The sequence below is a fragment of the Bombus huntii genome, chromosome 13 (assembly GCF_024542735.1).
Source record: "Bombus huntii isolate Logan2020A chromosome 13, iyBomHunt1.1, whole genome shotgun sequence".
In the NCBI taxonomy this organism is placed as follows: Eukaryota; Metazoa; Arthropoda; class Insecta; order Hymenoptera; family Apidae; genus Bombus; species Bombus huntii.
The window spans coordinates 7,154,216-7,176,684 of record NC_066250.1 but is presented as its reverse complement, the minus strand read 5'-3'; the positions used below and the strand labels follow the sequence as shown (position 1 = coordinate 7,176,684).

General features: G+C 39.8%; 1 protein-coding gene across 7 annotated transcripts in view; it reads right to left on the bottom strand.

The window, feature by feature from the left end:
• Positions 1–22,469, bottom strand: part of LOC126872323 (homeotic protein distal-less) — a 113,675-nt gene that overhangs the window by 85,918 nt on the left and 5,288 nt on the right. For 4 of the 7 annotated variants that reach the window (XM_050632141.1, XM_050632142.1, XM_050632145.1 and 1 more), the window contains exon 2: positions 16,156–16,397. In XM_050632141.1, the coding sequence (XP_050488098.1) occupies positions 16,156–16,397 (242 nt within the window). The remainder of the gene's footprint in view (positions 1–16,155; positions 16,398–22,469) is intronic. The other 3 variants (XM_050632144.1, XM_050632143.1, XM_050632147.1) reach the window with 1 other exon arrangement.

Below are 22,469 nucleotides of genomic sequence, written 5' to 3'. Positions count from 1 at the left end.
AGAAGGAAAAGGACGTAATGGTGAAGGAAGGGGCTGCCAGGACGACTACTCTGGATTCCTATAATTGTTCATTTTTGCAAATTCCCGAGTTTTTGCCCGGTTAGCCCGGGAGTTCGGTAACCCCACGGCGATCCAACCGTTTCGTGGCTCTTGGCCCGGCGTTTTCGATGTCACTTTACAGCATATCTGTGGCTCGTTCAAAGAGAGTTTCTGGGTTTGGTGTTTTGTTATTGAATGATTCAAAAGATATCTTTTGAAATACAATGGCTATAGAGAGTATTTAAAATTTGGACATCCCCCTATTTTCTAATGTTGGCTTTTTTTTATCTAATTCTCTATATATTCCATTTTCATTATGTAAAGTTTGCGTAGTCAGTGAAAGGTACTAGCAGATGACGCGAAATTTAATATATTTGGACGGAATTAGTTTGTTTGTAATTAATCAATTAATTGATTCTTGTGGATGTTTGGTTTGATAAACTAGAAGAATTAATGTAACACAATAAATAACTGTAATGTAGCGACGATAATTATATCTTAATATTAAGACTGTTTCTGATATTGAAGGACTATCTGATTATCTTATATTCAATTGTAAATCTCTATAACATCGAATCATTCTGCATATTGACATAAGAAGATCGATATAATAAGTATGCTGCACATGGTCGTTAAATCCCTTCAGGGAAGAATTTATTCAACTCAGAAACAGATCATTGTTTCTCAGTTCATTTATATGTATTTATTTAAAACATATGTATTGAATACAGAAGAATAGCACACACATATTGCTATTATATCTGCATCTTTTAGAATCATGATTAGATTGAATAATAAATGGGAACACACACATATATAAACGCACCCTTAAAAAGAAAGTAGCGTATTAATTGCCAATAGACATCGAAGAAATGATTAAATATAAAACATATCCTATCAATCATGAAACATATCGATAGACAAATGCTCCTTCCACGATTTCGCGCAAAACGCATAATTCGATCGTTAAGGTGCCATTAAAACTTCCCCAGAACGTTCCCACCGACTTCGACACGAACTTCTCTTCTTCTCCTTCTTCTTCTTCGTTTGAAATCCTTCCTAGAAGTCGTAGAACGGCGAGGTGATACTCGCAACTGACCCGATACTAGTACGCTCGCGTGCGAATCGCGAACTGGGACGACTCGTTACCGGCAAGCAGAACTCGCGAGTCTTCTCTTTTCCGTTTGTCTTTCTGTATGAAGCCAATATAGCATGGTTTCGTGGAATTCCCTCTGTGAGAAAACGCAAGATAGTTGGAAGCTTCGAGTACGAGGGTCGTGAAGCTTCCAAGGGGAAAGAAATCTCGGAGGAAAATTATAGTTTTCACGTCACGAAATCTTGCCTTCTCCGTCGCTTTTCTTCTTGAACTTTATGGAATTGATGACTTAACTATAGTCTCTATGGAACTGTAATTTTCTTATAAAGCGATAGAACTTTGTATGAAAAGTTCGAATTGTTATCTTGCCAATTATCAGGATCGTAAAAGGCTTTGAGAAGAAATTTTCAAATTTCCCGTCCAAAAAAAATCAGTTTATCGAAATACTCAACTATGATTACTGTTTGGCTTACTATATACTTACATCAGAAAAATGTGAGGGAAATACGTCATATGAACGGGATGAAATCTAATTTAAAGTTTATGGTACAGCGTATACCGAAGCTTATTTCAGAAAATTTCCATTTTCCATTAGAGTCTCTATTGGCAAAAGGAAAAATACATAGTGTAGATTAGCATTAAAAGATGCAATTGTAATTAGTCTAATTATTCCAAAAAGAATATGAATCGTTTAAAAATTATTAAATATAAAAATACCTTGCAGAAGTATACAAATAGTTCTATGATTCATCCTAAGTACAACGCCTCAGGGTCAACCTTATACCATCTTCTTCTTCTTCCACGACAACTTTGAAACGCTAAAAAACTCCCTATTTTGCGCACTAATGAGAAAAAGCCTGTCGATACATGATGTTGCCCGAATTCTTAGATCCTTTTTCGATCCTGCGGATCGTGCGCGAATGCCAAGAGAGAGGGCTCGGATTTACCGGCGAAATGTTGGATTTATTAGATCGAGATACGCGTGGGCGTGCCTGGACGTGCCCCCCTGCCCACCCCTTTGGCCTTACCGTTAGCTACGTGCACGAGAGACTCTGCGAAGCTCGCGATGCACAAGCCAAACTAACCTAGACACATCGGAGAAGAGCACACCACGAGCAGAAGGAACACGCACACGCGTAGGTTGAGCCGAGAAAGTGAAGGAGGATCATCGCCAGCAGACGTGGCTTGATGAAACTTTGAAACTCCTTCCTCGAGACGTTGTTGTTGCGCGTCGTTCTAGGAATCGAGAGAAAAAGAGGGAGAGAGGGACGTAGGTATCGTGAATTCGATCGTCGGCGCCGAACGATGATTTATGGACGAGTAGAGCGAGAAAGAGGGTGAATTCGTAAGAACGAACGACGAGGACGAGGAAGAAAAACGGAGGAGGAAGAAGAAGAAGATCGAAGAACCGAGGGAAAGCAATATGGAATCGAACCCGCGTTGGGGTTACTATACTATCGTCGATGGAGATCCATACTAGTCGTGGGAATCGTGAATCATCCCCCTTGGACGAAGAAAACGCGTGGAAGCCTCTTTCTCTGTTTGAAAATATTTGCCGCAATGGTCGAAGGAATAGTCAAGTGACGATGGTGGATTGCGTGTCGTTAACACGAAGCGTTAACGAGATGCGTAATGTCGGGAAAGAGGCGAGAGCGGAAGTCTGGTGCCTATGGTTCTGGCTGGTCTGTATGTGGTTATATGGAAGGGAAAGTCCATGCAGGGTAGCACGGTAGGAAGAGAATGTCGAGACCTAACTACGACCTATCTAAGACCGATTCACCAACACACAAAAGCGGTACTAGAGGAAGCCTTTTCCTTTACCTCCTGGCGGCAAGCAACGCCGCTGCAACTCGCCAGGTTATTTACAGCTTCTTGGCATGGAGGTGAGCTCTCGCAGAGCCCGACCACTGCCAGCAAGAAGGAAGTAAGGATGATTTATATCCGCTGCTACCAGTGCTGCTCCCAACCCGCGATAATACCAATCATTATCATCGCTTAATAACAGGCATTACTGCCAACATTGAAATAATGTGTGTGTACCCCAAGCTGGCTCAGCCATGGCTGACCCATTCCTACACCATCGCGAAAGATACTCCCTTTCTCTCTTTCTCTCTCTCGCGATCTTTTCTACTTCCATTCTTCCCTTGTCGTTTCTTTGTTACACACGATCTTCACCACCACTATCAACATTATGCTTTAACATCGCCACCTACTCTTTCTTCCTGTTTCTCTATGAATCTCATGAACTGACGTGCATATATATACGTGGGTATACAGGGGGCACAGAGGATCTTCGCACAGACGATCTTCATACAGAGGATCACGGGTTGATATCGTAGGCTGGGGCGCCCTTTTTACCATAAAGTTGGTCAGGTGCAAGAGCGCGCGCCACAAACGAAACGCATTGCGCCGCCGGTGATCTTCCTGAAAGATCTTCGAAGAAGGCGGGGAACGGGAGGAGGCTTTCGTTCCCTTCTTGGTGCAGGGATTCCTCGCACGAGGGAGGAAGGAAGAGGGCGCGCTTCTGCCGGTCGAAACCCCTCGAGCCTGTTTTGCGCGAATTCTTTTCGACTCCGCCGTGGTTCTCCAACCCAAGGGACCGCGTTTGCTCATCTCCTACGTCCAGATATTTTTAGTTTCGGCATCGTAATAATTTCTCAGAAAGTCGAACGCTCTTTCTTTCACCCCCTTGTTCACGCTTTTTATCAAGCTCGGGGTGAAAAGTTTACCATTTGAAGAATTATGAAGTTAAAAAAGAAATATGGAATCGTGTGGAAGATACAGAAGCATAATTTCTGAGGTTAATAAAAGGCGACACTGTGATTCTTGTTTAATTACATAGAAGGCATGTTTATTCATCATCCCTGAATTGAACCTTCTTTATGATTACACTCATTAACCTTCAATTGGTATGGTGAAATGCTGGTTACGTAACCAGTGGGGTAGTGTCAATGTGATAAAAGAAGTAGGTTAAACGTACGCTTTATCTAGCCAGCCATACCATTGTGCTCGTGTTAATGTCTGTTCTATAACTTGCTATTAGTTTCTGTGTTGAAGGAAGAATAGAAAAAGATCAAAATTCTATGCAACTATTTCGAATTTGTTTAATATCACTTGTCAGAAATCATGATATATAAAGTTCCACGTTACTATCATGACTTTTTGAGTCACGGCTTCTCCACTGAAAGAGTAATAATATATTTGAAATATCAACAATTTTCAACATGTAAAAAAATTAACTTTGTAACTGAGTTTGCTTTAAAATGTCACAATTATTCGATAAAATTATATCGCTTAATAAGAAGAATATTTAACTCTTCTTTTGATAATAAACAACAGACATGAATATTTAATTTTATATTTTATTAGAAGCTTGCAAAATCCAAAGACTGTTGGCTAAAGTGTAAAAGAATCTATATTTTTCACTGCTAAATAGTTGAACAATGAATAATTCTTTACTTCGAACCAACTTCAATTCCCTGAAGACTTAGTCACACACCACTTTTCTAGTGAACCTATCAACGATCTAATCTTAGGACTCTAACGAAAAAAAAAAAGAAAAATAATTTAAATTCTATCGAACTGTTGAAAGTCTGATCACACATATTTAGACAAGAAATCTTCGATATCGTTATTATAGCGGAAACAAGAGAATCTTTGAAAAGCTTGAAGAAATCACGATGTACACGCGACCAGAGTATTGGGCGAAATAAAAGGCGCCCCTTATTCGTGGCGCCCCTCATAACTCGTCGACACGGTGGCGCTAATTTTCGCGTGGTGTACTAAAAAAATCGTGGCGGACTGGCGTTTCTGCAAACATCGAACTCGTCTGCCGGTAATTATTGGTATTTGAGGCACTGTGGGAGGTCCCGCGAGGCACGCCAGCTCTTTCGATCCACGTACATGAACACGCCGCTGCGTGAAAATAATTATCGGCCTTCTCCGGTTCTTCAAGAGTCCGGACCTGCCATCGGTGAAGAGAGAAAGAACCACGCCAAGGGGAAGGGGGACACCTTGGCAGCCATCGATAAAGGAAAGACGAGTTTCCGCCGCTCTTTTACCTTCCTTTTCCTTTCTCCCGATTGGAAAAATGCGATCGCCTTTTGTTTCTTTTCTACACTATGTTTGAATTTTATCTTTGGTACTTTAAAATTCGAACGTGATAGAAAATAGTTTTGCTAGAATTTTATTTGATGCATTTATGAGAAATTGAAAGGTACAGGAATTCACAGAACGCAGATTGACATGCAGACAGAATGCAAAAATTACACGTTTGGATATGGAATAGTCGAAGTGAGAATATTGTGGGGAATTTGTATTAATATTTTCATAAAGTCCCGTTCAATAATTGTAGATTTGTAATCGCAGACGGATAATCGCGTAAGTCCTACAAATGGATAAATTTTCTTACGATTGAAAACACCAATTACTAAAAAGCTTTTCCATCCCCGCAATAACAAGAAAATTGAAATGTCGTGCTGTATCCATCCAATTCAACCGAAACGACAGTCGTCACGAACCTTAAACTCTTCATTGTGATCCACAGAGCCACAGAATCGAATAATTCGTTTACAGTTAGTGGAAGTTTCTTTATCAGTGAGAGACAGTTAGCAGAAATTCCACAGTTCGTGTTAATATTTGCTCGGTCGCGGGAAAAAAGAGTTGTGGTCGCAAGATTCGACAGAACCGTAAAACGTTTGAAAGAGAAAGATTAACAAGAGCCGGTGGTTAAACGGGAGGTGGAAAAAAAGTAGGCAATTACTTCAAGGATAAAGATTTGCTCGGGTTTTACAGGCGTAATCGCAAATCGCCGCGGCGGATTTATTTTATTTTTATTTTTCGGCCCATTGAACACTATTAATTACCTTCGATATTTTCCATCACGAGGAACGGAGTAGCACGACATGATTACGTCAAGCGTGTATGACACGCGTGAAACGCCAGGCGAAACAGTGCACGAGTTTCGTAGCCTGGGCAGAAAAACTAGTATTACTAGATTCGCTTTTTTATTAACCGGGAACGGTTAAATGTGTTTCCCTGACGAGGACAAAAAGTAACGCGCGATTGAAAGCATCAAATATTAACAAGAACGTCGAACGGCAGTGGCTGATAACGAGCGTGAAATTTGTCTTTCGTGAAAAAGGAACAGACTCCTGGTGCTTCAAAGAAAAAATCAAGAAATTTTATCGAGTAAAGTATTATTTCAAGCATAAATTTATTTCTAGCTGGTATCACTGTGATATCGTACCAAGGTTGACAAGATGCACGATTTATAAACGTATGAAACGTATGCGAAAGAAAACTCGACTATTAAAGCAATATTTATGTGGAACGTTGATCGAGTAAAAACTGTCGGGTATATCTGGGTGAAGGAAAGTACACAGCAAGCCCGAAGACGTATGATTATAGCGACAACGCAGGCCATTAGACAACGGAAACATCAATCCTGTAGCGCGTTGCATCGTGTACGACAACTTTCGTCGAATCCGAGGGAAAGTTTAAACCGTGTCGTTGCCGACGACGATGCTGTCGCCGGACATCGTACAATAAAACAGACTGGACACGAATAAAGGGATGCGCACACGCATAAAGCGATTCAAACGTACCAACAGTGACTATAGTGATTCGTTGCGAGCCTCGTTTGGAGGAACAAATTACTCGTTTCCTCTCATCGATGTCCTATTCGAAGGATTGTTATTGAAGAATTATAGGCTGATAAATATTTTCAAAATATCTCTTCCGAGTCTGCAAATTCTACTAATTATTTCTGTACTAATATTTTATAAGATGATGTGAGCGTTATTTTGGCTTTTGTGTGCCAAATCAAAGGAAAACAAGTATTTTTACTTAACCATAGAATTCTTTACCATAGAACTCTTATAAAAGAGATTCATACTAGAAGAATTCGTCACAAGAAGAATCGTCGTTTTCTTTTATTTCTCTGATTTAGGATATTCAGATGAACCAGCGAAGATAGTTTTTTTTTCAATAATGAAAAATTAGCTGTTAATAATTGATACGAACTAGACATGGGCCATAATCTATTGATTGCATTTAAGTTTTTTCAGAATTATACGCAATTTTCACTACTATTAAACATTTTTGCAACTTTAGAAATTTCATCACTGTTAAAATCTCCAATTCCATTATAATTCGCTAGTTCCCAAGCCCAAAATGTAGCTCGGAAATATTTTTTTCGACAGTGATGCTTTAACGAATGTAGAAGGAGGAAAACAAAAAATAGATAATGCAACGGGTTAACGAGCCATGTTAGATAACAAGGCCAGGCCGGAATAAAATTGAATTAAACAATGTCGTGCACGATTCACGTGGATCACGGGTGGATGTACGAAAATACACAAGGGCGCGCGTGTGGTCGCACACGAACGTTCCGCGGAATAATAAGTCGTGCCATGCCGCGGATCGCGTGCCACGCCGCGAAACTTTCCCATTTGTAGCCGGTGGTCGACAGATACAAGCCGATAGCGAGACACGTCGCGTCGGTCTGCAGCCTCTATTAGTTTTATTGCGAGAATACACCGATAACGCTACCGAGAGGCTGGCAAACGGGGATGGCGAAACGTAACGCGGAGACAAGAAGTTTTATTCGTCGAACATATCCTTATTTTGACTCGCACGTACGTAACTACCGCGTCGATCAGATAATAACGCGATAAGCTGCGTCGATATCAGTTACTTTGATAGAAAATAGGAAGAAGCATGAGATTGGGAGGATGGAAAGAAAGATTAGAGCGAAGAGGAAGAAAGTTGTTTAGATCGAAGGAAAGAAAAGCAATGAATCGGTTAATCGGTTTCCTTGTAACTACGATGGTAGCTGTTTTATGTCGAGTACGATTCAATACAGTTTTCAGATGAGTTGGTTGCCTTTTAAGGGTATAATAGTTAATCTTCGATTTCTGTTCGTCGTACGGATTTATTAGGATTTCAGGATACCGAGATATTTTATTTTTAAAGAAATTATATTACATATTTGAGATCTTAATTTCAGATATTATGTTGAACAAGAAATTCTTAATTCTTAATTCTTCTTTTCATCACATTACTAAGGTAGTAATATATAATAAATTAGTACCGTTATATATACATCGAATTATATTACAATCTGACACATACTATTATATTATGTTCATAGAATTGATGTGTTAATAGTTACTGAGAAATATAAGGTCCATTAGTCTTTACTATGTTGTCGCATTTTTCATTAAGTTTGCATTACCGCCTTTATAAAAACTTCGTTATTGGACTCCTTCGTAGAATTTGAATTTTTTCTGTTCAAATAATTTTGCAACAATTTTAATCACATAGTGCTAACAACAGATCAAATGAATATAGTGAATGCAGCATAAATTCTAAATTTAATTCCTTTATTCTTTCCTTGATATAAAACTATCACACGACGCATTTTTGTCTTTTTTTGTTAACAAAATATCGACAATTTGTCAAGATATACTTGCGGTCGCAATACACACTAAAATACTAAACCATGAAAATAGAGGAATAAATCGTAAATACGTGGTCCAAAAGAATTGTCAAAAAATGCCAAAGTTGTGCCAAGTAGTTTCTTTCATGAGACAAACGAGTAAATATTAATTACTATTACCATACGAACCGCCTAATGCCGTGAAAGACAATACGACTGACATTCGCGTCCAAGCTGGCGCACCACTTTCACGCGGCCGTCGCCAAACACCGGGGCTGAACAAACGGTATTCGCCTAATGATTCATACGCGAGTCCGTCCAGCAGAATCATCAATTATATTCGAGCCATTGTTCCGCGACTAGAGACCGGGCCCCCATTATCTAATACATCTAACCTACAAAACTCGTAGCTATGTCGAGCCATACTCCGCCATAGTCGAGTTCTACCACGAGTCCACCTTTGAATCTGATAATAAACGTCGAACAGAAAGAGAGAGAAACGGTAATATTCTACAACTAGTTATATAAAACTCCTAAATCAAGTAAAAAATTCAGGGACAAAGTTCTACTGCTTACAAATCGACTTATAAGAATTTTCATCTGATTTTCATGTTTGATTTATAGCAGGCGATCGAGACGGTAATTATTAATTAATTGATGGTAATAAACATTGAACAGAAAGGAAGAGAAATATTCTGTAGCTGTATAAAGCTTCTAAATCAAATAAAAAAGACTCACAGACAAAATTTATCTGATTGTGAATCGATTCATAAGAATCTTCATTTGAATTTTACGTTTGATTTATAATGGCTGATCGAAATATAATAAGAGTCATTAATTAATCGTTTCATTGTTCCTTGGCGAGAAACTGAGTTCGTTATCTGTAGTCGATCGGTATTGATAAGTACAGACGAAAGGCTCGCCAAAGTAGCACCGGAGGCATGTGTACGACGCCAGTGATAGTCAGATAAATGGACGCAGATAAACGAGCGGAAAGCGAGGGAAAGGTTGGAGATACGGGGCGGAAAGACACATGTACGAGCGGTTATTCGCGAATCGACGTCTGTTGCGACCACGTTTCGAAAGTGATCCGGTGTTACGTAGTGTTCCGGTAGCTAGGAAAAGATAATGTGCTTTTTTGTTACATTTTCTTTTTTTTATCATCTTTGCCTTTTGATTAGAAACCAATCGTCTCCAAAGAATACTTAATTTTATTTTACTGCTTTGGTCTTATAGGAAGTTTTAGAAATTTCTGCACATAAATGCCTTCAATAAGTAAAAGAACAAATAAGCAAGTAGATTTGTCATATACCGTGTTAATTTTAATATCAAAAATAGTCGTATATAATTTATTACAGTAAATAGAATTATTAAATAATCTGAAATACTGTATAAGTCTGTGGTAACGGAAAAGACGCAGACAATTAACTACTTAAAACATGGTTTTCCGCGTCACATTGATTTACATACCTATCACGTGTGTGCCCGTACATTGTATTTTAATGATCGTTTTAACATCAATTTTTCTTACAATACTGTGCGAATAACATGTCAATCACTCGAGTTGTGAGACCTTTTTGTTTCTATTTGCTTGGGCGTTGTGATAATATCATAGTAGCAATTCCGTAATTGTTGTGTATCAAAGCTTGTAATATTAAACCAGAGTAAAGAATATTTCTAAAGAGAGAAATTTAATCTAACATCTTGAATAATCAAGAAATTCAATTTTAATTTGTCTTTCACTTCTCTATAGTATTTCGCTAGTAGAATGAAAAATATAAAAAGGAAAGATAAACGAGGTTTCGCTTGTCTATTTGAAAGGCCTCTTTTCCTTCACTTCGAAATCTTTCTCTCTTTTTCCATCCGAAGATCACGTCGATCGATCAATCGAATCGAGAAGCCCGAATCACTTTTTCTTCCATGAGCAAAAGATCGTGTAACGCGATCTTCATTTTTCATCCTCTTAGTTCCATCTCCTGCACATACCAACGTCTCAAACTACATACACATTTACGATTCACGTTTGGATATATACTCGCTCATGCATGAATAATAATTATTTGCACGTTAATTTTCACCTTAATTCCCACGCCTCTCGGATTTTCTGCAAATGCATCGCGTGTTGCATCAAAATTTTCTGCGACCTTGATCCTGATGCACGAACGGTACCAGTCAGTTGTTTATTAATCACTGTCCAAAGGTGTTGAGGATATGTGGATAAAGGCAAGAAGAATTCGTTACATGAAACTCTAGTTAATCCTGGTTCATTCCTATTAAAGAATGTTGGCATACGAATCAAAGAATAAATCTTGCATTGCAAACCGTTCCTGTTATAGAAAGTTTCGTTGGAGAGAATGGAAAAATCTCGTTTGAATTCTCGAAGTTCCACGCAATGGCGCGCGGATAAATGCAGCGAAAGGCGTTACACTGTCGATCGATCGTTGGTTTTATATATCGCCCTTTGAGTGACAGCATTATCTTATTCCCGGAGCGTACAAAGTGATCGATGTAGAGGGGTAGTTCGGCTCGATCGTTCACCGGTCGCCGTAATATCGATATCGAGTACTATCTACGTCTTTCATGCCCCTTTCAATAATAAATAACAGGAAGTATAGAGGATGATCCACCGGTGCGTAGCTTTCGATGGCCACTTAGAGAGGTGCTGGAACTTGCGAAGCGTGTTAGACACCCTTAAGGAAACCTTACGTAAACCTTGATAAAATATTTTCAGAATATCGGCTAAATATTTAACATACATCTAAATGAACATTTAATAAAAGCATGGCTGAATTTTTTGTGAATATTGGACAAAGCTTTGCACGAGTTTCGAGTGAATTTTGGAATGAATTTTGAATGAGACCTTGGGTATTAGACGAACTTCGGATGATTGGTCGGAACATTGGTCAAACTTTTTCAGCAGCGTTAGTTTCAGAACAGTGAATAAACCTCTGAGTGAATTTTAAGTAAATCTTGGATAAGTATTGTAAACAACTGAATATTAGACAAACTGTGGATGAAATTCTTAGGTGAAATTCGCACATTAGATGCGCACATTGAACGAACCTTTGAATGATTGTTGAGTGAATTTTGGACGAATATTGAGCGAAGGTTGGGTGTACCCTGGATACCTCGAATCTTCGGGGGTAAACGTACTTCGGAACATTCAGATTTCGAATTCACTCGGCGTGCGGTTCTTCCCTTGGTGTGCGCGACTTTCGAATCTCGTTTCGACGCGTTGGCATTCCCAGGGCCAATGAGGAGAGATCGACCACGTTGGTCGGCGAAGACGAAGAAAAAGGAACCACCACGCCCAAGGTACGTGGCAGGAACGCAGACGGTCGTGTTGGTACCTATGTAGCCGCGTCTACGTGTCTATCCCCTTTGCACGTACACGTTCCTGCCCGCGACGATGTGTACTTCGCGTGTACAAGTACTCTCTATCCTTATTGCCTGCTTTCTTTCTTTCTCTTTCTCTCTGTCGGTGTAGCAGCACAGCGGCACGAACGCGCTACCACGTCCTCAAATTGAAGTCTCGAAGAAAAAGAGATGCGTGGCCTCACTTCTCTGGTTCAGATCTCCTCCACCGTTCTTTCTTCTTCTTCTTTTCGTATCGTCTTCGTCGTTTTCCGTGGCGAAGTTGAACACCACGAGCAAACCAAAGGGCAACCGAGAAGAAGGAAGGAAGGGAGAGGGAGGGAAAGGCGCGGATAAGAAGATGTCGAAGAAGGGACGACACAGAGGGAAAGAGATACAAAGAGACGAAGCGGTTTCGAAGCGAGGAGGAGGAGACCAGCAACGAAGGGAAGATGGAAGAGTCTCTGAAGGCTCTGTAGGCGCCATGTTGCTGGCGATGACAAGAAACCCGATGCGACGGTAGCAGGGCCAACGGAGCAGGCACAGGCGCTTGCTCGAACGCCTTGATTGGCCGATTACAGATTATACACGGTACACCCTGAAGAGATGCATCGGCCGTAAGCTTCGTCGGGATCAGCTACCGCGGTGCCGCGGAGACTTGGTCGAAGATGTTGCATCGAGTATGATTCACGAAGCATCGCAATGGAAACTACCCTTGTGTGGAAAAGAAATAGTAGAAAATAGAGAAAGATATTGAAGAAGCTTTAGAAATAGGTACGTACCTTCGCTAAACTTGAGAATTCTGAGAATTTAGATTGACGAGGATAGATCGTTGTTTAATACAGTAATTTTATCGATCGATCATTTTTTCGGGAATTTTTCTTCTTAAAGTACAGTTCAAGAATCAGAAGCTTTGTAGTGGAATGTACTCTTATGATGAAAGAAAGGGGCGAAATATGGGCAATACCGAAGAAATGCTAGGAAAAGCTATATAAAATTTAATAATTCTGTGAATTTCGATTCGATGAATGTAGAAATCACTGTGTTAATTTCCTTCACAAATTTCGCACGTTGAATTGCGCTTAAAGACTCGGAAGCTTTGTATTAGAAGCTGACCTCATATAAACAGGAGAAGTGAAACGTGAATAATATTGAAGAAACTTAAGAATTCCGTGAATTTAGATACGGTGACGATTAATCATTTTTGCCAGCGATTTCCTCCTTTGAATTATACTTTTCATATTTCTTACAAGAGGAAAATATTGACATTCTTCTTTACGCGTCAAATTTTGTGACAGTGCAAACGAATTATGGATAACTCAAGACTTTCTAGTTCTCCCTCAAAGTAACAGATTGAATTCAGAAATGGAAAATTCCGATTCTAGAGTCTTCTGTTGAAAGTCAACCAGTCGGAATGCTCTGTTCCGTGTTATTTTGCAAACAACCTGACACGGTGCCGCGATTACTCATCAGCCTGCGTCGAGCTCGATTCTCTGGCAGAAGGAGAAAGGGGAATAACTCCCGCGGAGCTCAGACTAATGAAATTATCCGGTCCGGGACCCCCTGCAACGACATCAGCAACCTACGACAGCCAGTTATCCCGTGATTACGCGATACGCAGTTACGTATCACGATGTGTGTACCTATGAGAAAACCTCTAGCCTTTTGACATCTATTGAACCCCCGGGGAAGGAAGGGGGGGGGCTAAATACAAATAAATCAATTTGGGGTCAATTTCCATTGTGAAATCAGGGCTATTATTTGACATACTTAATATATACGACCAATAAATCATAGTTTAACGCACTGATTGTATCTAAAGTACGTATTGCTATTTCTCTGCGGAAGCTGCACACACTTTTTATCAAACGTCTTTCCTTAGTTATCTCTGGTATGTTTGATGTAATTAATTATATTTGTTTCAATTGCACGGTTTAATGTTTTGTTTCTTTTTCTGTTAACTTTTGTGTTAAAAATCTTCATTAATATCTAGCCTCAAAAAATCCAATGATTGAATTAGTGGTTATTTTTTAGAATCTAGTAGATTAATTTTAGATAAATGAGACGGCGCAACGTATACGTCACTGGCAGGGAATGCGTAAATCAACGAGCAATACCGATACATCCGATTTCACAGGGAAATTTTTGAGAATATTCTAAGAAAATTATGCGTAATAATACAAAAAGTCTGATAATTGAAACAGGGGAGAAATAATAGTCTTATAAATAATTGAATAACGAGAAAAAGATTCTTCCATGATTTTTACGATAACTCAAACCTTCCACATGAATTAATCGTAACAATCAATCACTGCGGAGCTGATCACTATAATCTCGCACCATCTATATGGCATTGATAAACGCAGTTGAAGGAATTTTCCCTCGGTTCGCTTCTTTTTCCAGTCGAAAGTAGTCAAAACTTAATTAGGGTAACCGGATTCAATCGAAGAGTCGTAAAACTGACAAAACTTGAAGGATTTCGCAAAATCACGAATGCAGCTTTAATCGAGTACATTGCCGACATAGCGCATAAATCGTGGTCAGAGATATATCGAAATTAAGATTTCGCAAGCGGGTACGGTTCGTTTCAATTAGCTCGAAGGCGCTATCGCGGTCTAATAAATCGTTAATTGGGAGTCGTGGGATTATCCGCAAGAAATTCATGACTTCGAAGAGACCAGCGTCAATTAGCTTTTGACCATAGGTTCAGCCTAATAAATCGTTAATTGGAAACCAAACCGGATAATTAGCGGAAAGCCAGTACCGATGTCCACCGTGAAAAACTAAAAAACTTCACGATCGTCCGGCTACTGGAATTATTTATGATCTTCTCGTTAGTGTCTCGCGGCTGATTTTCTCCCTGTTGACGATACGCTGCACGTTAGTACTGGCAACCCTATCCTCCCGGTGTCCAGGGCGTGGCGGATCGGTGATTTAGTAAAGTCATTTGTGCCGATAATGCTGACAGATGCTGTCCATCGAGAGTCCTGTTACCCTGGACTCTCCGTGCAACAGGATCTTCTCGTGGTTTCGAGGGGTGGACGCGAAACATGACTATGTTTCGTGGATACCGCGCGGAAATTTGAAGAAAAGTTGCACACGTGGGTTAATTATAAAAATAGAAGGGTTTTACTAGTAAAACTTCGCGGAAAATATCGTACCGCGTTTGAAGATAACTATAGTTTCGAATTTAGAATGCAATTTTGGGAGATTAAAAGGCATACGACACGTAGCTGTCACTTGTGAATATTACACGGAAGTTTGAAAAAAAGACAACGTATATGGATTGATTAAAAAGTACAAGAATTCTATTAGCGGAGTATTATTGGAAAAATTTGAGCTGCGCTTGAAGATTATAAATTAATAAGATTGTAGCTTCTGATATCGAATGCAATTTTGGAAGAGTCAAGTCGGAAAATGTGAAACGTGAAAGATTGCCTTTCGTGTATATCGGGGGGTAAAATATTTTGCAGATAGAAAAATTGTTGAATTATATACAATTGTAAGATTGTGGAAAAGTTTCAATATGGGAAGATTCAGGGGGAGAATACGGAACGTGATCGCGAATATTCCAAAGAAGTGTCTTTAGCACGTGGATTAAATTAAATCTGCACGACTCGTGAACTAATCATACTTTAAGAATTCAAAGCTGGTCAGTTTCCTTCATGGAATGTAATTTATTTCAGCGATTCAGAATGCACAATTGTACAATTCGAAGAATGCAGACAAGCCATGACAATCTGTTCGGTAAATACACGCGGTAAAAATCCACTGAAGAAGAATATCTTATACAAATTAAATTAATTTAAACCAACATTTGCAGTGATTCTCAGGGATTATACCAGAAATTTTCCGCGCCTTCCTCTATCTTAATGCAACATCCGAGGATATTACGAGCGTTCTTAGAGGAATTTTCTTGCCATACGAAGCTGAACGCGTACCGAATGAAATTTTCATGGAAACCTCGCTTAATTGCCAGGAGATAACGTGAAAACGCAGTGGATTCCAGGCGTAAGAGTCACGGAACAACGTAAGCCCCGTGTTGATTCGCGTGACGAGTGCAGCGTTCATCATCCCACCGACGATGTAGTGCACGTGAATTTCGTTGTACGTGAGAACAACGTACGTCGTATTAGTACTTCCGTGAGAGAAAATTGATCGCGAAAAGAAAGAAGAATTAAAGAAACAAGCACGACAAAAAAATAAAAAGAAATATAACACTTACCTGGGTTTGCGTTAGTCCAAGACTCGCCGCGAGCTCCGCTCTTTCTGGTAGCGCGAGATATTGCGTTCTCTGGAACCGCCTGTTAAGCTGTTGCAACTGAAGGCTGCTATAGATCGTCCGTGGTTTCCTCATCTTCTTGCCTTTACCGTTTCTCAAGGAACCGCCGCCACCACCGCCGAGCTCGTCGACGAGACTGCCACCCTTGTCACCCAATGGCGAGAGGTCTGCGAACATGCACCACCCTAACATCAACTTTCAGAATCCTCATCACCGATTGTGTACGAACTAAAGAGAAATTTAACGAAAACCTAAACAAAACTATTCGACAGATACTTGATTTATGATACATTTAGAACGATAGAACGATTTAATTATCTGATCCAAATTCGAAACGATTCGTTGACGTTTGTGGGAAGAGAAAAGAACGGAAGAAATGGAAAGAGAAATTAGTTGAACGCATTATAACATCGAAAGAAAAGGATGAAAGGCTTGTCGAAGATCGCGACAAAGGTTCGGGCGTAGGTAGCCGCGATAAATCATGATTAATCTCGTGTAATTTGCCACGTGTGATCGCTATCGTGGCGAACAATATCGGAGTGCTAACCATAGTGTAATTAATTAAAAAAAATTGTTATAAATTAATCATCGAATAATTACGCACCGACTAAATAAACGCATCGTGCCAACCCGGCGAACGCTATCGTACGTACGATCGCGCCATTATGTTTATACCCTAATTACAATGTAGCGTAATACGGCGCGCGGTGTGAATCCTTGAACGTAACACAGTCATTTAGAAATCCAAACAGGCCAGCCTTGTCATTTTCCACCTAATGCGGCGCGTTCAAGGAAATGTCATCCTGGAAAATTCACCATGTCTATGTGTGCATGCTATGAAAATCGGCATAGTAAAACATACATCAACATGGCCTCCATCGAACAGGTGTAGCAGAAAATTCTCGAACGTGGCATGGTTGATAACAAAACTTGTAATTACCAACTTTTGAATTAGTAATTCGAAATTTCTAACTACTTGCGCGCGATCTTCTACCTTTATGAAATTTATAGCGATCAGTTGGATATGCATACGACGCGTGTATACATACATACGATATGATTTTTATGATTTATTGCTGGCCATGTCACCAGTAACGGGGGCGTGGAAGACTGACCCGTGGATCAACGAGTTTCAAGATCGATCGCGGAACGACACGGAGATTTTGATTACGCGTAAAATGGCAGATATTAACAAGCAACCCCTGCTATACTTGATCTTTTCTTGCCAGGTTATATATGTACGTACACCATACTTGGCGGGATATTTACGATACGCAATCGCGTGTTAGGAGGAGTTACGGGGTCTTTCCATCGGCAAGGATTCTTCCAGAAGGCGGTGTCCTTCGTTTAACGAGACGTTTTTGCGCTGTCGTGACCGGTATCGTCGAATACATTAACCTACACGATTTTATGTCAGGTTGAACGCGATAATGCTTATTCGGTGTTTTATCGTGGCAGGTCAGTGGAGCCATGATGTCGCCGAATATAACGTGTCATTTCGAAAGGAATAATAGCCGTCCCGTTATCTTTACGCATTTTTATGCAATGTCTTTGACATATAGCGACGCGCTATTGATAGGACGCACTATGTTTCTGTGGAAAATATCGTAGCTTAATTAAATACTGAGAAAAACTGTCTTTTTGCCGCGATTAATTAAAATTTTCAATTTTTAAATTCAACGTGTTAACCACTACTGGTAAGCAAGTTCATGGTACATTTATAATGTAGCATATTTTGTGAGAATGATGGTAATCGAGCTTTCATTCTATCTGATTTCGGAATTAGATATGCGCTTCTTTTATTCCGATGGATTTATTACCTGCTTTTGAAAAGGTTTATATTTTTTGAACCTAAGCAATAATTTTCCTTTCCTATTATCAATTTTAATATAAACTTAGAAAATCTACAAAAGTTTCTTCATGCTTTCCTCTTTCGTTTGAAAATCAGGGAAAATATCGATATGGTAAAAGAAACGGTGCTCGAAAGAATTTCTATTTCATCATCGATTATCCATAAATCCCAAGAAACATAAAACTAGAACACACTGACACTGCACACCAAACCGATACGAATTACCATTTCTATCATTAGATTTCCAATTTTTGTACATTTATGGACAGTCTAAAATGCATGAAATATGCAAAAATATTGAAAATATCCAAAGTAGAATCTCCACTTAGAATGCATTTCTATATCGAATCTTCATAAAAATACAAATTTACATAAGTATCCGTCTAAGCACAAACATCGTGAATTACGCTATAATGGATATACCAAACACATTGCCAATCATTTCATTGATTATGAATGAATCACCGCGATAATCACAACCTATGATGCAACATCGCGGCACAGAAGTGCATAAAAGCATAAAGTTCAGTGAAAACTGTAAGAAAAATCGGGAAACGAAGGAGAGGCACGGTTTTACGATACATTTTTCTCGGGAGTGCTTGTGCGTTGTAAGAGCTCGCGGAGTCATTAGCGCGACGGTGTATGCAAAGCGGTCGCTGAAAACCGCTCCGGTCGCGGTGAAACTACTACTTTAGCATAATTCGCGCGGCTCATTTGCGAGCGGTCGTGCGTTCCCTGTTTCCTTTACGCGCGCGTTCCCTTCCCGATTTTCGCGTGTACGCGATCGATCGATCCGCGGTTGCCTGTTATTTCACCGGGAATAACCGTTCTCGAAGAGGCAATTTATCGTCCTATATATCCTCGATGCAGATATAAAAGCAACCACGATACCGTAAAATATAATTAATACACCATTCATCAGAACCAAGAGGTTAACGTTTCGCGAGTGATCAACGATTCTACGCGAGTTTCTGTGAAAAATCGTTTGGTCACGGATCGAAAAGAACTGTGCTAAGCCTCGATGCAGATGAGCGGCGCAGTTGCGATTTCGCTCAGGCGACGATGTATAATTCGATGGGTTTGTGCTTCTAAGATTTGATACAGACGAGCGAGTTTCGTCGCGTGAATGCAGTGTGTTGAATTACGTAGGGAAATATATGTGAGTGAGCGCATTCGCAATAATTTCGCGCGAATTTGCGATGCATAAAAATCGGGAAGCGCGCAGTTCAACATATTTGTATTTACTATATGCCTAGACATATTCGACTGTAACGTGCGAATTTTCCTATTTTTAGCGATTTACGTATAATTCGCTGAATACTAAAAAAGTTGCGTTTATGTACATTGATGTCTATGATAATTTAAGTGACTTCGAAATTTGATAGATATTGCCTGAACACTTTGAATCTAAAATATATATAACTTCTAATCACTGATAAACTTAAAATAATATTTGTGTAAGCATAACAAAAATCCTTTACTTAACTTCTACAGAAAAAATGAAATAAGATATAAAAAATGTATTCCTTAAACAATTATCAGTAATACCGTAGACAAAGGTCAGAAAAGAAAAATCATATATGAAAAAAAAATTCCCAATTTCAGAATTATCTGCGAAGATAAAAATATTCGTTGAAAAATGAAAAAAATAAGAATCCTCATACATATTATCACATGTCCGACAATGAGCGTTATTATATCGCTATATGTGCATTGTTTTCTGTTCGCTAACGTTGCATGCCTGGCAAAAAAACTCTCACGAGAAAAAAACCACTCCTCCGTATCGAGCCTCGTATTTCTAATAACACAATGCACATGACCATGCAATCCAGCTATTCGACGAATAAATCTGTCAAATCTCACACCATCGCCACTAAAAAATCGCAACGTCTCTCTGTGTCCAGCTCTAGCCCTGTCAATGGAATACGAAGTCAAGTCCGAGTGGAAAAACAGCAGAGTTAGAGACGAATAGTTTATCGTCGATCGCAACAGCTAGCCGCGACCGGTGCACTTTGCGTGACGACCATTCGAACCCCACTTTTCTCATTGTCAGCTGGGGGGACGAACCAGGATCCGGTTGAGTGGCAGCCACACGATATCTACGGATGTATCTAAGCCAGAGAAAACACGACTTCCGTGCAAAATCTTCGAACCTACGAGAAGAGAAAAAGGGAAAGAAGAAGAAAATCCATCGTCGCTGCCATCATCATCTATAGAGCAACTTGGAATTTCCATCTTTGAAGATCTGTCGGGTGATCCAATAGTGCTCCAGGTCGGTGTTCCTAATCCTTGTGAAAACAACCGTTTAATACCTAATCCATCACCCTGGCCGTAGACCCCAGAACTCTCTATCCAAAGGGCGCATTGTCTTTGAACCGTTCCGGATTAATTTGACCGGTGGTTGGTCGCTGCCAGGCCCGGTGACTAATGTAGAGTTCGGTAAAGGTAGCCACGCTAATTGGATTCTGGTTCCCGGGATCGTTTGCTTCGTTGCGACTCGACATGGATGGGCTCAACGTCGATGACAAGGCAACGGCCAAACCGAGAAGAAGGCTCGGCCAGGGACGATGTTAATGGACGGTTCATTTGTCGCAACCGATGAGATTGCTCGTTGATATACGGCTACCACCTAACGGTGCACTGTTTGCGCATTGTCGAGTATGAGATCGGTACGGTGGTACACGATTGTGTACACGATATGAGATCGTCCCTTCTTTCGTACTCTCTTGATTCTGACAAGTCGTCGCAAGTAAAGTTTCGGACGACTTCATTAATCCTCCTTGGTTATATGACTGTTCCGATGTCCAATTTCTGATCGATGTTTTTCATGTTTTCGCATGAGATGGGAGTGGAATGGAATTGGGAAAAGAAGATCGAAAGAAGTATAAAATAACATTAAAAAGTTAACAGTTACGATTAACGAAAAGAGATAGCGGTAGAAGGAGTTACGAACTTAGAGTTGTAAAAGTATTTCTTGAAAATTTATATTGCTACATATAGGCTGAATGCATTAAAAGAAAAACTGCGACGCCAGTGTATACAGGGTGGTTGGTAACTGGTGGTACAAGCGGAAAGGGGGTGATTCTACGCGAAAAAAGAAGTCGAAAATATAGAATAAAAATTTTTTTTTCAATTTTCTTTTTTTTTTTTTTAATTTTTCCATCGAGACAACGATCTACAGTGAGATCCGTTATAACGTACCGCACGCGTACCGAGCAAAAATTCAAAGTCGATTTTCTCGAAAACAAAGACTCAAACGAAAAATTTGTATATTGTATATGCATTGACAGAAGTCAAAAGAGAATAATCCACAATGTCGGTAGTTGAATTAAAGATTAAGATCAATTTTAGAACAGACATAGATAGATTTTATAGTTTCATTCCATATGGAAATATATAAATGCAGCTAAACTACGAACAGCTTTTAAAAATAACTTATTAAATGTGAATTACGAAACGTTACACGTGACTCGTAGCATGAAGTTGATGGAATGGTATTCAAATATTTCATATATTTCCTTCTTCTCTAAGCACATTTGACAAGGGTATTAAATTGGAGGTGTCAAGTATTTTGCCAGAAAGGTAGTTGAAAGGAACGACACGCGGCAGGTGGCCAGAGCCCGAGGAGGATGTGCAAACAATAGCGTGCTCCTTTGTAATTAACTCGCGATCGCGATTCTAAAACGATATTTATTATTTAATTAATTCAATCGCTTTCATCAGGCTCCGTGCCTGATTCGCAGAGGATTACGAGCAGCAAAGAGCAACGGGCAAATTCTTTCGTCGCAATTTGTCACACGTGTAAACGAGCTTCTCGTAATGATTAATCACAAACGATCGGCACACGATATGTTCGAATTAACCAATTATCGCTGTACAATTACGACAAATCGCGCGTTACCACGCGGAAGAACGTGTGTAACTTTCTTTAATCGTAAAATACGACAATAAGAACGAAGAAGAAAATGGAAAACGCTTAAGAAAAAGAAAAAGCATTACGATGACCGAGTGATCTACGAGGATCGACGGAGCAATCAATAATCGACGTAGCAACACGTGGCTATCGTTCGATAGATCAATTCTACATTATCGTAACCACTCTCTGAGAACGCTGTTAATGGAGGCAGACATAACGTTACGACACGGCAATCGCGATTTGTCGCCATTCGTTGGAAACACAACGACGAACTCTCTCCTCGAGCAGAATTTTCTACCACGCTAATCCGGTTCTTACGCGAACTCGTCATAGTTCTATCCTGCTGGGGTCCGTTCTAATGGTTTATGAAAACCGAGCACGAAGAAATTGTCATCCTAATGAGAGAAAATGACCTATAATCTGAACGATTCCGTGGAATCGTGGAACCCATTCGAAAGAACGCATCGTAGAACATTTGCCCATTACCGA